This window comes from Oncorhynchus mykiss, chromosome 18 (assembly GCF_057628025.1).
Source record: "Oncorhynchus mykiss isolate SJ-2025 chromosome 18, ASM5762802v1, whole genome shotgun sequence".
Classification (NCBI taxonomy): domain Eukaryota; kingdom Metazoa; phylum Chordata; class Actinopteri; order Salmoniformes; family Salmonidae; genus Oncorhynchus; species Oncorhynchus mykiss.
Genome location: NC_143039.1, coordinates 14,837,494 through 14,856,158, shown reverse-complemented (window position 1 = coordinate 14,856,158; position 18,665 = coordinate 14,837,494). Strand labels below are relative to the sequence as shown.

The 18,665-nt window shown below is 47.2% G+C and overlaps 1 protein-coding gene across 6 annotated transcripts in view; it reads right to left on the bottom strand.

Annotated features, from left to right (window-relative positions):
• Window positions 1-707: 707 nt before the first annotated feature.
• The window catches only part of pir (pirin), a 26,766-nt gene continuing 8,808 nt past the window's right edge, over window positions 708-18,665 (bottom strand). For 3 of the 6 annotated variants that reach the window (XM_090207279.1, XM_090207281.1, XM_090207283.1), the window contains 6 exons: window positions 15,177-15,383; window positions 8,433-8,517; window positions 7,515-7,559; window positions 1,339-1,421; window positions 1,189-1,255; window positions 708-1,085 (listed from right to left, as the gene is read on the bottom strand). In XM_090207279.1, the coding sequence (XP_090063405.1) occupies window positions 967-1,085; window positions 1,189-1,255; window positions 1,339-1,421; window positions 7,515-7,559; window positions 8,433-8,517; window positions 15,177-15,383 (606 nt within the window). In that variant the 3' untranslated portion in view covers window positions 708-966. The remainder of the gene's footprint in view (window positions 1,086-1,188; window positions 1,256-1,338; window positions 1,422-7,514; window positions 7,560-8,432; window positions 8,518-15,176; window positions 15,384-18,665) is intronic. The other 3 variants (XM_090207280.1, XM_090207282.1, XM_090207284.1) reach the window with 1 other exon arrangement.

Below are 18,665 nucleotides of genomic sequence, written 5' to 3'. Positions count from 1 at the left end.
GGGAGAGGAGAAAGAGGAGATGTGATAGAGAGGGAGGAATGGAGGGAGAAACAGGAAGAAACAGGAGATGTGATAGAGAGGGAGGGAGAAACAGGAGATGTGATAGAGGGAGGGAGGAGGGAGAAACAGGAGATGTGATAGAGGGAGGGAGGAGGAGGGAGAAACAGGAGATGTGATAGAGAGGGAGGGAGGAGGAAGAAACAGGAGATGTGATAGAGAGGGAGGGAGGAGGAGGGAGAAACAGGAGATGTGATAGAGAGGGAGGGAGGAGGAGGGAGAAACAGGAGATGTGATAGAGAGGGAGGGAGGAGGAGGGAGAAACAGGAGATGTGATAGAGAGGGAGGGAGGAGGAGGGAGAAACAGGAGATGTGATAGAGAGGGAGGGAGGAGGAAGAAACAGGAGATGTGATAGAGAGGGAGGGAGGAGGAGGGAGAAACAGGAGATGTGATAGAGGGAGGGAGGAGGAGGGAGAAACAGGAGATGTGATAGAGAGGGAGGAGGAGGGAGAAACAGGAGATGTGATAGAGAGGGAGGGGAGACCCGCTGTTTCGCAGTATGAGACGTCATTCTGCCAGATGCAAATGGCCCTGAAATGTGAGACGTGGTTGGTTTCCCTCCTTCTCGTAACAGATACCTGCATCTCCTCTGAGGTCTGTCCAAGGACATAATGACTGGAACTAATCAGTGGTTCCATTAGATCGCTTCTGGAGACATCACGGCAGGATAGTTTTATTGAGGTTGAATTAAAAGAGCCTTTTTCATCATTTACATTTCAGTTTAATGGTTTGGAGGCACAGTAACAAAACATCTATTTCAGAAAAAGAAAACCAGTATAAAATGACAACTTAATGATTTAAAAAGAGACAAACAACACATCAAGCTGGTTCATGATTAAAATACACTTGGGTCACATGACCATAACAAGACAAGACCTATAACATGATTAGAAGATGTCTGCCGATTCTTAGAAGGAATCCCTGATCTTAGACCTCCAAGCCGTAGCCCTCTCGAACCCATTGGTCCCTGTCCTGTAGTCTCTGACTGCCTGGTTGATCTCCTCTTCCGTGTTCATCACAAACGGACCTGGAGAGAACAAGGAAAGTGTAGTGTGTCACGTGACACATGAACGATCCAATACTGTGGTAACTGACTGGAGTTCAGTGATGTAAAGAAATGAAGGTCTTACCATGTTGGACCACCGGCTCATTGATCGGCTGTCCCGCAATCAAGACAAAATGGCAAACCTCTGATGTCTGGAGAAAGGAGTTTGAGTTGTAGTGAATTTACAATTCCTGAAAACTGTGTTAGGAGTCTGTAAGAAGTTCAGACAGCCTACCTTGTTTTCTACGGCTATGCAGTCTCCATCATCAAACACGATGGTGTGATGTGGCTCCACTTTCTGCTGCTCTGCATCTGGACCTGAAAGAGCAATGGAAAACAGAATAAACTCTACAGACGGGCCCCTGGGATGAAAACAAGATTATTACCTCAAAAGAAATGGCAAACAATACAACTTTAATTTGAGGAATTTCTGTCGAGATTTTAACCCGAGGGAAACACTGCAATCAAGAACCAAAGAAAATGTGCATTTCCTCTCCATCTGACATGGTGAAGTCTGCTTCCTTCATCTGAATACTAAGGTCAAAAGAAATGCTGAAACGCCAAACGCTTCAAGTTGTGGTGGATATATTTTTCAGACACAGCTGTGCTTGATTTGCCTTACAGACTACACACTCTGTCGATTCAGTGGCATCTCGGTTCAAACCCACCTTAATCTTAGTTACAGCGAACGGTTCAACTTGATTCTGGTTTCAAAACATCTGTCTACAATTAAAAAGGAGCTTTCCGTGAGATCCTACGAAGCAACGATTCCATTTAAATCAGATCATAATGCAACTTCCTGTAGAAACAAATATCAACTATGAGTGAAATGTAACAAAAGCCCTTTCTAAATGAGTGAAGAGCACGCTAGATCTTCTCACGCTAGCTAACTTCTATCATAATGAAAATACAACTCCTCCTTCTCACGCTAGCTAACATCTATCATAATGAAAATACAATTCCTCCTACTCACACTAGCTAACATCTATCATAATGAAAATACAATTCCTCCTACTCACGCTAGCTAACATCTATCATAATGAAAATACAATTCCTCCTACTCACGCTAGCTAACATCTATCATAATGAAAATACAATTCCTCCTACTCACGCTAGCTAACATCTATCATAATGAAAATACAATTCCTCCTACTCACGCTAGCTAACATCTATCATAATGAAAATACAATTCCTCCTACTCACGCTAGCTAACATCTATCATAATGAAAATACAACTCCTCCTTCTCAAATATGTTCTTCCCATTGACAAACAAAAGAAACGTTAAATTTTTACACATGAAAAAGGACAGAATTAACGTGTCCTGTATAGACAAACACTGTAGGGAACAGTCCAACTCTGTATAGCAGGGTGTCACAGGACTGTAGGGAACAGTCCAACTCTGTATAGCAGGGTGTCACAGGACTGTAGGGAACAGTCCAACTCTGTATAGCAGGGTGTCACAGGACTGTAGGGAACAGTTCAACTCTGTATAGCAGGGTGTCACAGGACTGTAGGGAACAGTTCAACTCTGTATAGCAGGGTGTCACAGGACTGTAGGGAACAGTCCAACTCTGTATAGCAGGGTGTCACAGGACTGTAGGGAACAGTCCAACTCTGTATAGCAGGGTGTCACAGGACTGTAGGGAATAGTTCAACTCTGTATAGCAGGGTGTCACAGGACTGTAGGGAACAGTTCAACTCTGTATAGCAGGGTGTCACAGGACTGTAGGGAACAGTCCAACTCTGTATAGCAGGGTGTCACAGGACTGTAGGGAACAGTCCAACTCTGTATAGCAGGGTGTCACAGGACTGTAGGGAACAGTTCAACTCTGTATAGCAGGGTGTCACAGGACTGTAGGGAACAGTCCAACTCTGTATAGCAGGGTGTCACAGGACTGTAGGGAACAGTTCAACTCTGTATAGCAGGGTGTCACAGGACTGTAGGGAACAGTTCAACTCTGTATAGCAGGGTGTCACAGGACTGTAGGGAACAGTCCAACTCTGTATAGCAGGGTGTCACAGGACTGTAGGGAACAGTTCAACTCTGTATAGCAGGGTGTCACAGGACTGTAGGGAACAGTTCAACTCTGTATAGCAGGGTGTCACAGGACTGTAGGGAACAGTTCAACTCTGTATAGCAGGGTGTCACAGGACTGTAGGGAACAGTCCAACTCTGTATAGCAGGGTGTCACAGGACTGTAGGGAACAGTTCAACTCTGTATAGCAGGGTGTCACAGGACTGTAGGGAACAGTCCAACTCTGTATAGCAGGGTGTCACAGGACTGTAGGGAACAGTTCAACTCTGTATAGCAGGGTGTCACAGGACTGTAGGGAACAGTCCAACTCTGTATAGCAGGGTGTCACAGGACTGTAGGGAACAGTCCAACTCTGTATAGCAGGGTGTCACAGGACTGTAGGGAACAGTCCAACTCTGTATAGCAGGGTGTCACAGGACTGTAGGGAACAGTTCAACTCTGTATAGCAGGGTGTCACAGGACTGTAGGGAACAGTTCAACTCTGTATAGCAGGGTGTTACAGGACTGTAGGGTACAGTTCAACTCTGTATAGCAGGGTGTCACAGGACTGTAGGGAACAGTTCAACTCTGTATAGCAGGGTGTCACAGGACTGTAGGGAACAGTTCAACTCTGTATAGCAGGGTGTTACAGGACTGTAGGGTACAGTTCAACTCTGTATAGCAGGGTGTCACAGGACTGTAGGGAACAGTCCAACTCTGTATAGCAGGGTGTCACAGGACTGTAGGGAACACTCCAACTCTGTATAGCAGGGTGTCACAGGACTGTAGGGAACAGTTCAACTCTGTATAGCAGGGTGTCACAGGACTGTAGGGAACAGTTCAACTCTGTATAGCAGGGTGTCACAGGACTGTAGGGAACAGTTCAACTCTGTATAGCAGGGTGTCACAGGACTGTAGGGAACAGTCCAACTCTGTATAGCAGGGTGTCACAGGACTGTAGGGAACAGTCCAACTCTGTATAGCAGGGTGTCACAGGACTGTAGGGAACAGTTCAACTCTGTATAGCAGGGTGTCACAGGACTGTAGGGAACAGTTCAACTCTGTATAGCAGGGTGTTACAGGACTGTAGGGAACAGTTCAACTCTGTATAGCAGGGTGTCACAGGACTGTAGGGAACAGTTCAACTCTGTATAGCAGGGTGTCACAGGACTGTAGGGAACAGTCCAACTCTGTATAGCAGGGTGTCACAGGACTGTAGGGAACAGTTCAACTCTGTATAGCAGGGTGTCACAGGACTGTAGGGAACAGTTCAACTCTGTATAGCAGGGTGTCACAGGACTGTAGGGAACACTCCAACTCTGTATAGCAGGGTGTCACAGGACTGTAGGGAACAGTCCAACTCTGTATAGCAGGGTGTCACAGGACTGTAGGGAACAGTCCAACTCTGTATAGCAGGGTGTCACAGGACTGTAGGGAACAGTCCAACTCTGTATAGCAGGGTGTCACAGGACTGTAGGGAACAGTCCAACTCTGTATAGCAGGGTGTCACAGGACTGTAGGGAACACTCCAACTCTGTATAGCAGGGTGTCACAGGACTGTAGGGAACAGTTCAACTCTGTATAGCAGGGTGTCACAGGACTGTAGGGAACAGTCCAACTCTGTATAGCAGGGTGTCACAGGACTGTAGGGAACAGTCCAACTCTGTATAGCAGGGTGTCACAGGACTGTAGGGTACAGTTCAACTCTGTATAGCAGGGTGTCACAGGACTGTAGGGAACAGTCCAACTCTGTATAGCAGGGTGTCACAGGACTGTAGGGAACAGTTCAACTCTGTATAGCAGGGTGTCACAGGACTGTAGGGAACAGTCCAACTCTGTATAGCAGGGTGTTACAGGACTGTAGGGAACAGTCCAACTCTGTATAGCAGGGTGTCACAGGACTGTAGGGAACAGTTCAACTCTGTATAGCAGGGTGTCACAGGACTGTAGGGAACAGTTCAACTCTGTATAGCAGGGTGTCACAGGACTGTAGGGAACAGTCCAACTCTGTATAGCAGGGTGTCACAGGACTGTAGGGAACAGTCCAACTCTGTATAGCAGGGTGTCACAGGACTGTAGGGAACAGTTCAACTCTGTATAGCAGGGTGTCACAGGACTGTAGGGAACAGTTCAACTCTGTATAGCAGGGTGTCACAGGACTGTAGGGAACAGTCCAACTCTGTATAGCAGGGTGTCACAGGACTGTAGGGAACAGTCCAACTCTGTATAGCAGGGTGTCACAGGACTGTAGGGAACAGTCCAACTCTGTATAGCAGGGTGTCACAGGACTGTAGGGAACAGTTCAACTCTGTATAGCAGGGTGTCACAGGACTGTAGGGAACAGTTCAACTCTGTATAGCAGGGTGTCACAGGACTGTAGGGAACAGTTCAACTCTGTATAGCAGGGTGTCACAGGACTGTAGGGAACAGTCCAACTCTGTATAGCAGGGTGTCACAGGACTGTAGGGAACAGTTCAACTCTGTATAGCAGGGTGTCACAGGACTGTAGGGAACAGTTCAACTCTGTATAGCAGGGTGTCACAGGACTGTAGGGAACAGTCCAACTCTGTATAGCAGGGTGTCACAGGACTGTAGGGAACAGTTCAACTCTGTATAGCAGGGTGTCACAGGACTGTAGGGAACAGTCCAACTCTGTATAGCAGGGTGTCACAGGACTGTAGGGAACAGTCCAACTCTGTATAGCAGGGTGTCACAGGACTGTAGGGAACAGTCCAACTCTGTATAGCAGGGTGTCACAGGACTGTAGGGAACAGTTCAACTCTGTATAGCAGGGTGTCACAGGACTGTAGGGAACAGTTCAACTCTGTATAGCAGGGTGTCACAGGACTGTAGGGAACAGTCCAACTCTGTATAGCAGGGTGTCACAGGACTGTAGGGAACAGTCCAACTCTGTATAGCAGGGTGTCACAGGACTGTAGGGAACAGTTCAACTCTGTATAGCAGGGTGTTACAGGACTGTAGGTGAAACCATTTGTTACAGGTATAGTACCATAAGACATACAATCTATTTCTGCGTCCCATATGGCACCCTATTCCCTACATAGTGCACTACTTTTGGCCAGGCCCCATAGGGCACTGTATAGGGAAAGGTTGCCCTGGAACATGAATCACAACCTGAAGGGTTCAAGTGGGATTTTGTCCCATTCCTAAACCATTCCTAGAGTTGCTATTGGCTTCAGATCAGAAGGCTACATCCCAACGTTGACATGACATCCCAGAGAGGACGGAGGAGAGGAGGAAGGGAACATCCCAGAGAGGACAGAGGAGAGGAGAAGAGGAAGGGAACATCCCACAGAGGACGGAGGAGAGGAGGAAGGGAACATCCCAGAGAGGACGGAGGAGAGGAAGGGAACATCCCAGAGATGACAGAGGAGAGGAGGAAGGGAACATCCCAGAGAGGACAGAGGAAAGGAGGAAGGGAACATCCCAGAGAGGACAGAGGAGAGGAGAAGAGGAAGGGAACATCCCAGAGAGGACGGAGGAGAGGAGAAGAGGAAGGGAACATCCCAGAGAGGACGGAGGAGAGGAGAAGAGGAAGGGAACATCCCAGAGAGGACGGAGGAGAGGAGGAAGGGAACATCCCAGAGAGGACGGAGGAGAAGAGGAAGGGAACATCCCAGAGAGGAAGGAGGAGAGGAGAAGAGGAAGGGAACATCCCAGAGAGGAAGGAGGAGAGGAGAAGAGGAAGGGAACATCCCAGAGAGGACAGAGGAGAGGAGAAGAGGAAGGGAACATCCCAGAGAGGAAGGAGGAGAGGAGGAAGGGAACATCCCAGAGAGGACGGAGGAGATGCGGAAGGGAACATCCCAGAGAGGACGGAGGAGAAGAGGAAGGGAACATCCCAGAGAGGAAGGAGGAGAGGAGAAGAGGACGGGAACATCCCAGAGAGGACAGAGGAGAGGAGAAGAGGAAGGGAACATCCCAGAGAGGAAGGAGGAGAGGAGGAAGGGAACATCCCAGAGAGGACGGAGGACAAGAGGAAGGGAACATCCCAGAGAGGACAGAGGAGAGGAGAAGAGGAAGGGAACATCCCAGAGAGGAAGGAGGAGATGAGGAAGGGAACATCCCAGAGAGGACAGAGGAGATGAGATGAGGAAGGGAACATCCCAGAGAGGACAGAGGAGAGAAGATGAGGAAGGGAACATCCCAGAGAGGATGGAGGAGAGGAGAAGAGGAAGGGAACATTATTAAATAAATGCACCTGCTCTGTTTGATTGTCTCTCTCTCTGGACGAGGGACAGCAACAAGATGCAGAGTGTTTTCCGAACCACTACCAAACACAACACTGTTCTGGGTGACCATCAACATGAGGCTGCAGGGCAGTTAGGAACTAATGGAAAACTGTTCAACAGGAACTAAATAGAGGAAACTCACCAAGACAGACAGATCCTGCCAGTGTGTAGATAAACGAGGTCCATCCTAGCAGAGATGATAAAAAACTGTTGTTTTGGACTGGCATTGATAATGCATTTTGTTACCTCATTAACAAGTTAACTGTCACAGTATACACAACAATCACGACATTTATAAAGCCTCATATTCTAAATGATGTGACTTGGTGGGCGAGTCTGACCACTTGGTATAACGACGTCTTGCCATGTGAGCTGTGGGCCATAACACTGAGATGGTCTCATATCTAATCCACCATAGGGCCCTGTAATACGATGACGTGGGAGCCACTGACTGTGTGCACGCACACACACACACACACTCACACAAAGTAATGAACTACTTAACGTCTTACGTATGGTATAATGTGACCATTCAACACAGCACCACTGACTCCATAGCAACCACACAGCACCACCGACTCCATAGCAACCACACAGCACCACTGACTCCATAGCAACCACACAGCACCACTGACTCCATAGCAACCACACAGCACCAGACTCCATAGAGAACAGGCAGGGTGACCATGGAAACCAAGCCAGTTGTATAAACTTTAGAAGACTCCCAACCCCTGGAGGACATCTGTTTGTCACAGACAGTAGATAGCAACTTTCTCCCACTACAAACCAACGTCAGGTACAGTACAGTTCCCACAATGAGAAAGCGTGTGTCATACACACCACACAGCACTTAGCTAGGGTTTGAGTTGAATGGTTCTGCTAACTTTACTGAAAAGGTTAACAGATTTAGTGCCAGATTGTGGATGAATGGAGCACACAGAACAATATCGCTACAGTAGACCAAGCTCTGGTCCATGGTGTTACATGCAGCTTTCTTCAAGGAGCACGTAACGCCCTGGACCAGAGCCACAGAAGGCCTATTCAGTAAAGATGGTTTCACCTGAAGGAACTGGTTGTACATGCTTGGCTCCTCCATCCAGCTTGAAGTCCAGATAGAGTGTTGGAGTCCTGGTGAAGATTTTTGACTGGACAAAAAACAGGACAAGACATTTATAGTATTTCATTGACCCCCAACATTCCATTGACCCCCAACATTCCAGGCAGCACCCCAACCATTGAGTTCTCTCATGGAGTGTTACAAAGAATAGTGTTTATTGCTGTATGTTATTTGTGTAAATTCTTTGTCTATATACTCCGTCTGCAGATTCTGCGAGACAGACACCTAGCACCCTGATCTGTTGGTGTTACCTTTCCCACTCCCTCTTTTAACACCTAGCACCCTGATCTGTTGGTGTTACCTTTCCCACTCCCTCTTTTAACACCTAACACCCTGATCTGTTGGTGTTACCCTTCCCAGTTCCTCTTTTAACACCCTGATCAGCTGGAGGAGTTGCCCTTTATCACCCGCAGTCAAACCCAGTCATTACTCTGTCTCCCTGTCAGTCAGCGACAGGCCAAACCCAGTCATTACTCTGTCTCCCTGTCAGTCAGCGACAGGCCAAACCCAGTCATTACTCCGTCTCCCTGTCAGTCAGCGACAGGCCAAACCCAGTCATTACCCCGACTCCCTGTCAGTCAGCGACAGGCCAAACCCAGTCATTACCCCGACTCCCTGTCAGTCAGCGACAGGCCAAACCCAGTCATTACTCTGTCTCCCTGTCAGTCAGCAACAGGCCAAACCCAGTCATTACTCTGTCTCCCTGTCAGTCAGCAACAGGCCAAACCCAGTCATTACTCTGTCTCCCTGTCAGTCAGCGACAGGCCAAACCCAGTCATTACTCTGTCTCCCTGTCAGTCAGTGACAGGCCAAACCCAGTCATTACTCTGTCTCCCTGTCAGTCAGCGACAGCCCAAACCCAGTCATTACTCTGTCTCCCTGTCAGTCAGCGACAGCCCAAACCCAGTCTTTACTCTGTCTCCCTGTCAGTCAGCGACAGACCAAACCCAGTCATTACTCTGTCTCGCTGTCTGTATACTCTCCAGTCCTAGAGTAACTCTACCACACAGTAAATGGTCAGGGTTCATTTCCTGGTCTAAGCAGTTTAGGTGTTGATGTAGTGTTACTTAGTGTTACTAAGAACGGACTGAATGCCCAGCTGGTGTTGCGGTTGTTAAAAAATACTGTTGTTTAATCAGGGTGTTAGTCAGTGTTACCTGGTGCTGATTTTTCAGTGTAACTTTTCTAGTGTTGATTAAGGTGTTAAAGTAGCTCTGTAAGTGTTAAACACTCATTGGTTTAGAAGAAACCCAGTGTTGGTGTTAATACCCAGTGTTGAACTAAAACCACGCCCATCATTATCATATTTCCCAGCATGCTCTACTGCAGTTAGATATTTTTTTGAATTGTTTGTTTCAATATCTATGTTTTTGAATGTACATCGATTAATTAATTAAATATAAATAACATACATTTTTCTAAGCTAATCCAATCTGTTATATGGATTCATTGCACCCATTACTGAAATGGTTGATCCAGTTTAGATGCTTAAGGTATTCTTCCGATCCCAGCAGTCATTCTGAATCAGGTTGCAGGTGAATAAAAATTAGAAAATGTTGGATATCCCCACTCTGGCTGGATTCCAATAGGAATTACACATCACTTTGCAAGCCAGCATAATGTGATTTGCAGGCCTAAAATTTTCCCGTAAACCATGAGTTTCAGGCCACTTTATTAGGGTAAAACTCAAAAATAAGGCCTTGTGAATGATGTGTTGCATTGTGTTAAATAATACAATTATAATGATAACATAATCGCTTAGGATCTCACTTGGTGAAGGCCACAGGACGGAAAATGGATGAACGCAACAACCACAGCTGTGTTTGAATACCCGTACTAACATACTGTAAACTACATACTTAATGAGTATATACACTACATCATATTAGTCTATTTTAGTATACTGTAAACTACATACTTAACGAGTATATATACTACATCATATAAGTCTATTTTAGTATACTGTAAACAAACGGTATCCTTTCAGTTGAGTGTAGTAGCGCTTCGCCTGTCTACCGGAAGTTGATGCTGTTGCTATGTAACTTCTTGCTAGTTTGTTAGCATAGACATCTTACGACTTCAGAACGCACCAAGAATATACCACTTAGCTAAGCTAAGAATGACGTGAATAATCAAGTTAATAAATGTTGGGTAGGAAGTTAGATAGCATATAGTTAATGTACTGGAAAGTTCAATGTATTAGTAGCCAACTAACATTACGTAGCTAGCTAACATACCAGTACAAGCAATTGTTGTAATGATGTAAGGCTAGCGTAGCTAACAATTTGGAAGCCAGCATAACATAACTTATTTGAAAAGTCATTACTTTATTACATTGCTCAACATTTCTTTAACATTTGTCATAATTAGTTTAAAACAATGAATTTCTATCCACTCTCATCAAACTTCTGCTGCTCATGTCTCTGTCACTAACAGATACAGGCATGGGTCGTAACTCAACAAGTCACTCGAAAGGCAAGGCACTCTGGAGAATAAGGCTTTACACTAAGCAGTGTGCTCATTTAACACTGAAAGTGTGGACCAGTATAGACACTGGGCCAGTGTTAAATTGAACACTCTCAGTGTTTATTCAGTGATCACCATAACAGTGAGTTAGTGTAACATTTTAATGCCACTGGTGTTGGAAAGTACCAGTGTTAAAAGGGCAACACTTTGAAAAGTGTAAATTCAACACTTTCTGGTGGTTCTCATATAAACACTTAAAAAGTGTGAAATTGAACAATCACAGTGTGTTTTACCAATCAAATTTAGCTGTGCAGCCCAGTCCCACCCCCAGCCCCACCCAGTCCCACCCCCACCCAGTCCCACCCAGTCCCACCCCCAGCCCCACCCAGTCCCACCCAGTCCCAGTCCCACCCACCCCCAGTCCCACCCAGCCCCACCCAGCCCCAGTCCCAGTCCCACCCAGCCCCAGTCCCAGTCCCACCCAGCCCCACCCAGCCCAGTCCCAGTCCCACCCAGCCCCACCCAGCCCCACCCAGCCCCAGTCCCACCCAGCCCCAGTCCCAGTCCCACCCAGCCCCAGTCCCACCCAGCTCAGTCCCACCCAGCCCCAGTCCCAGTCCCACCCAGCCCCACCCAGCCCCAGTCCCACCCAGCTCAGTCCCACCCAGCCCCAGTCCCAGTCCCACCCAGCCCCAGTCCCAGTCTCACCCAGCCCAGTCCCACCCAGTCCCACCCAGTCCCAGTCCCACCCCCAGCTCAGTCCCACCCAGCCCCAGTCCCAGTCCCACCCCCAGCCCAGTCCCACCCAGCCCCAGTCCCAGTTCCACCCCCAGCCCAGTCCCAGCTCAGTCCCACCCAGTCCCAGTCCCACCCCCAGCTCAGTCCCACCCAGCCCCAGTCCCAGTCCCACCCCCAGCCCAGTCCCCCCCAGCCCCAGTCCCAGTTCCACCCCCAGCCCAGTCCCAGCTCAGTCCCACCCAGCCCCAGCCCAGTCCCAATACATTTACATACAGATAACTGCCAAAATGAAGGAAACACAAATGAGGAATAGAAAATATATTGAAAGCAGGTGCTTCCACACAGGTGTGGTTCCTGAGTTAATTAAGGAATTAACATCCCATCATGCTTAGGGTTCTGTATAATGTGTGTTGTGTCTCAGTCACCAGATCTCAATCCAATTGAACACTTACTGGAGATTCTGGACCAACGCCGGAGACAGCGTTTTCCACCACCATCAACAAAACACAAAATGATGGACTTTCTAGTGGAAAAATGGTGTCGCATCCCTCAGCTTGTAGAATCTACATTGAAGCTGTATAATCTACATCTACATTGTAGATTCTATCTACATTGTAGAATCTACATCTACATTGAAGCTGTTCTGGCAGCTCGTGGAGCCCAATGACATGTTAAAACACTTTATTTTGGTGTTTCCTTTATTTTGGTGTTTCCTTTATTTTGACAGTTACCTGTCCATTACCCTGTTGGACATCGTTAGCCCCTCTGCCGGTCTGTAGTGTCTCCCCCTGCCCTGTAGTAACCAGAGGCAACCCGTTTCCCAGCTTCAACCCATTTTCATGTGTAAAATGACAAACCTTATGGACGTCATTAGAAACTCTGTCTGTCTCCACTCCTGCCCTAGAGTAACCCCGCCAGGCAATACGGTCCCAGCGATGCCCCGCCCCTTTCCCAGCTTCAACCCATTTTCATCTGTAAAATGACAAACCTTATAGACGTCATTAGAAACTCTGTCTGTCTCCTCTCCTGCCCTAGAGTAACCCCAAACCCAACCGGCCCTGGTCAAATTTACATCTGAAACATGACAAACCCACTTCCCCAGAAACCTGCAACTCATTTCCTGTCTCGTCTAACTCAGCAGACAGACACAGAGAACATAAGGAGGAGAAGGAGAGGGGGGGGGGAGAAAGAGGATGGATACTCGTGAAGACGTAATTGCCTGCAAACGTCACATGATGAAGCTGAATGTCTTGTGGTTGGTTGGGATTTCTGGCGAGTCATATCTAGGCCTGAGGCTTTCAACATCTCAGTCATTGTATTGTATAAAGTTTTCTGGCTTTGATATGGGCAAGACCCCAGCACATCATATCAACAGCCGACACTAAGTATTCATTCTGTATAATACAGTGACAAAGGAACAATGATGATGACAATGATGGAGATGATAAACTCCCCCCCCCCCCTTTTTCATCCACTGTGGTTTTAGACCTGTGATTACAAATGCGTAGGGTGAGAAATATATAAATCTATTTTTAGTCGTTTAAGTTTATACATGTTCTTATGGCTGTTTGTTATGACTTCCACATGACATCAACCAGTGTTTCCCCTAAATGCGTTTAGCAGCGGCGCACTGCCGTTGCTAATTCGTGGACGCCACCGAAAAACGTATATAAAAATAAGAAATCATGTTACCATCCCGTGGTGCGCCGCTGCTAAGCGCATATAGGGGAAACACTGGTTGATGCCATGTGGAAGTCAGAACAAACATCCATAAGAACTTGTGTAAACTTAAATAACTAAAACCCAGATAAAATATGTAGAAAATATAATAGAGCAATATATATATATATATTAATGATTACCTTTGAGAACTAACAATCCCCCCAAATAAAAAATAAACAGTCGGGGAGAATCCAAAATGTAAGAAATATCATGTCATGGGGCTCCCATTGATTTTGTTATACTGTTTGAGTCATTCAGATAGCATAAGAACAAGGCATAAGCCATGATAAAATGTGTAGAATTGAAGGAATTTAGCTTTAAAATCTTCTCTCAGCCCTATGGCACATTTTTTTTTGAATGGCATGAAATTAGCTTTTAAAAAAAACAGTACAATGTTCTCTCTGCCCCGCGGCAAAATGTATAGAATTGCAGGAAATTTGCTTTAAAACAGCAGCAGTTTGTCTCTGCGGCCAAGAAGAGGGTCTCTAAAACCGCACAACTGGCCACACCCACTACCACCACCCGGGTTATGGTTAGTATGGTGCTCCTCACCTGTACACCCAGGGTTATGGTTAGTATGGTGCTCCTGACCTGTACACCCAGGGTTATGGTTAGTATGGTGCTCCTCACCTGTACACCCAGGGTTATGGTTAGTATGGTGCTCCTCACCTGTACACCCAGGGTTATGGTTAGTATGGTGCTCCTGACCTGTACACCCAGGGTTATGGTTAGTATGGTGCTCCTCACCTGTACACCCAGGGTTATGGTTAGTATGGTGTTCCTGACCTGTACACCCAGGGTTATGGTTAGTATGGTGCTCCTCACCTGTACACCCAGGGTTATGGTTAGTATGGTGCTCCTGACCTGTACACCCAGGGTTATGGTTAGTATGGTGCTCCTCACCTGTACACCCAGGGTTATGGTTAGTATGGTGCGCCTGACCTGTACACCCAGGGTTATGATTAGTATGGTGCTCCTCACCTGTACACCCAGGGTTATGGTTAGTATGGTGCTCCTCACCTGTACACCCAGGGTTATGGTTAGTATGGTGCTCCTCACCTGTACACCCAGGGTTATGGTTAGTATGGTGCTCCTCACCTGTACCCCCAGGGTTATGGTTAGTATGGTGCTCCTCACCTGTACACCCAGGGTCATGGTTAGTATGGTGCTCCTCACCTGTACACCCAGGGTTATGGTTAGTATGGTGTTCCTGACCTGTACACCCAGGGTTATGGTTAGTATGGTGCTCCTCACCTGTACACCCAGGGTTATGGTTAGTATGGTGCTCCTGACCTGTACACCCAGGGTTATGGTTAGTATGGTGCTCCTCACCTGTACACCCAGGGTTATGGTTAGTATGGTGCGCCTGACCTGTACACCCAGGGTTATGATTAGTATGGTGCTCCTCACCTGTACACCCAGGGTTATGGTTAGTATGGTGCTCCTCACCTGTACACCCAGGGTTATGGTTAGTATGGTGCTCCTCACCTGTACACCCAGGGTTATGGTTAGTATGGTGCTCCTCACCTGTACCCCCAGGGTTATGGTTAGTATGGTGCTCCTCACCTGTACACCCAGGGTCATGGTTAGTATGGTGCTCCTCACCTGTACACCCAGGGTTATGGTTAGTATGGTGCTCCTGACCTGTACACCCAGGGTCATGGTTAGTATGGTGCTCCTCACCTGTACACCCAGGGTTATGGTTAGTATGGTGCTCCTCACCTGTACACCCAGGGTCATGGTTAGTATGGTGCTCCTCACCTGTACCCCCAAGGCCTGTCCAGAGATGACGGCCACAGTGACCCCCTCCCTGCTGGGCTTGGGGACCTGGCTGTCCTTCAGCTCCTGGTACTGGGGCTCCACCATCTTGTCCTCCCTCCTCAGGTTGACCCATAGCTGCAGGCCATGGACGGGCTCCTCAGACACGGGCATCTCTGCATGGACCACCCCTCTGCCTGCCGTCATCCACTTATGAAGAGACAAGGACACAGACACACAGATACAGACACAGAAACACACACACACAGATACAGAGAGGCATATACACACAGAGACAGAGAGGGAGAGGGACAGACACACAGAGAGGCATGGACACACAGAGACGGACACAGAAACACACACACACAGATACAGAGAGGCATGGACACACAGAGACGGACACAGAAACACACACACACAGATACAGAGAGGGACAGACACACACACACACAGATACAGAGAGGGACAGACACACACACACAGATACAGAGAGGCATAGACACACAGAGACGGACACAGAAACACACACACACAGATACAGAGAGGCATAGACACACAGAGACGGACACAGAAACACACACACACAGATACAGAGAGGCATAGACACACAGAGACGGACACAGAAACACACACACACAGATACAGAGAGGCATAGACACACAGAGACGGACACAGAAACACACACACACAGATACAGAGAGGCATAGACACACAGAGACGGACACAGAAACACACACACACACACAGATACAGAGAGGCATAGACACACAGAGACGGACACAGAAACACACACACACAGATACAGAGAGGCATAGACACACAGAGACGGACACAGAAACACACACACACAGATACAGAGAGGCATAGACACACAGAGACGGACACAGAAACACACATACACAGATACAGAGAGGGACAGACACACACACACACACAAAACACAATTACTAACCACATAAAGGAGAATTGTACAGTATAATATACATGAAATCAGTGTTGTCTGATATGATTTCCATAATAAATCACCCATGTGGACTTAATACTGGAACTAACTGGTTTCCAGGAGGAAATTAACTTCACATTTACACATTTCCTTCCCCAGTGCTGTGATATGTACCTAGTGGATGTCTATCTTCCCCAGTGCTGTGATATGTACCTAGTGGATGTCTATCTTCCCCAGTGTACCTAGTGGATGTCTATCTTCCCCAGTGTACCTAGTGGATGTCTATCTTCCCCAGTGTACCTAGTGGATGTCTATCTTCCCCAGTGTACCTAGTGGATGTCTATCTTCCCCAGTGCTGTGATATGTACCTAGTGGATGTCTATCTTCCCCAGTGCTGAGATATGTAGCTAGTGGATGTCTATCTTCCCCAGTGCTGAGATATGTAGCTAGTGGATGTCTATCTTCCCCAGTGCTGTGATATGTACCTAGTGGATGTCTATCTTCCCCAGTGCTGTGATATGTACCTAGTGGATGTCTATCTTCCCCAGTGCTGTGATATGTACCTAGTGGATGTCTATCTTCCCCAGTGCTGGGATATGTACCTAGTGGATGTCTATCTTCCCCAGTGCTGTGATATGTACCTAGTGGATGTCTTATCTTCCCCAGTGCTGTGATATGTACCTAGTGGATGTCTATCTTCCCCAGTGCTGTGATATGTACCTAGTGGATGTCTTATCTTCCCCAGTGCTGTGATATGTACCTAGTGGATGTCTATCTTCCCCAGTGCTGTGATATGTACCTAGTGGATGTCTATCTTCCCCAGTGCTGTGATATGTACCTAGTGGATGTCTTATCTTCCCCAGTGCTGTGATATGTACCTAGTGGATGTCTTATCTTCCCCAGTGCTGTGATATGTACCTAGTGGATGTCTTATCTTCCCCAGTGCTGTGATATGTACCTAGTGGATGTCTATCTTCCCCTAGTGCTGTGATATGTACCTAGTGGATGTCTTATCTTCCCCAGTGCTGTGATATGTACCTAGTGGATGTCTTATCTTCCCCAGTGCTGTGATATGTACCTAGTGGATGTCTTATCTTCCCCAGTGCTGTGATATGTACCTAGTGGATGTCTATCTTCCCCAGTGCTGTGATATGTACCTAGTGGATGTCTATCTTCCCCAGTGTACCTAGTGGATGTCTATCTTCCCCAGTGCTGTGATATGTACCTAGTGGATGTCTTATCTTCCCCAGTGCTGTGATATGTACCTAGTGGATGTCTATCTTCCCCAGTGCTGTGATATGTACCTAGTGGATGTCTTATCTTCCCCAGTGCTGTGATATGTACCTAGTGGATGTCTATCTTCCCCAGTGCTGTGATATGTACCTAGTGGATGTCTATCTTCCCCAGTGCTGTGATATGTACCTAGTGGGTGTCTATCTTCCCCAGTGCTGTGATATGTACCTAGTGGATGTCTATCTTCCCCAGTGCTGTGACATGTACCTAGTGGATGTCTATCTTCCTCAGTGCTGTGATATGTACCTAGTGGATGTCTATCTTCCCCAGTGCTGTGATATGTACCTAGTGGATGTCTATCTTCCCCAGTGCTGAGATATGTACCTAGTGGGTGTCTATCTTCCCCAGTGCTGTGATATGTACCTAGTGGATGTCTATCTTCCCCAGTGCTGTGATATGTACCTAGTGGATGTCTATCTTCCCCAGTGTACCTAGTGGATGTCTATCTTCCCCAGTGCTGTGATATGTACCTAGTGGGTGTCTATCTTCCCCAGTGCTGTGATATGTACCTAGTGGATGTCTATCTTCCCCAGTGCTGTGATATGTACCTAGTGGATGTCTATCTTCCCCAGTGCTGTGATATGTACCTAGTGGATGTCTTATCTTCCCCAGTGTACCTAGTGGATGTCTATCTTCCCCAGTGCTGTGATATGTACCTAGTGGATGTCTATCTTCCCCAGTGTACCTAGTGGATGTCTATCTTCCCCAGTGCTGTGATATGTACCTAGTGGGTGTCTTATTTTCCCCAGTGCTGTGATATGTACCTAGTGGATGTCTATCTTCCCCAGTGCTGTGATATGTACCTAGTGGATGTCTATCTTCCACAGTGTACCTAGTGGATGTCTATCTTCCCCAGTGCTGTGATATGTACCTAGTGGATGTCTATCTTCCCCAGTGCTGTGATATGTACCTAGTGGATGTCTTATCTTCCCCAGTGCTGTGATATGTACCTAGTGGATGTCTATCTTCCCCAGTGCTGTGATATGTACCTAGTGGATGTCTATCTTCCCCTAGTGCTGTGATATGTACCTAGTGGATGTCTATCTTCCCCAGTGCTGTGATATGTACCTAGTGGATGTCTATCTTCCACAGTGCTGTGATATGTACCTAGTGGATGTCTATCTTCCCCAGTGCTGTGATATGTAGCTAGTGGATGTTCATTGTTCTTCTCAAAGCTCCGCTAATATTAAAAGAACACACTGGAAGGTTGTGTTCAAAATGGTCACTACTACTTTTGGTCCAGGGGCTAAGCTGTG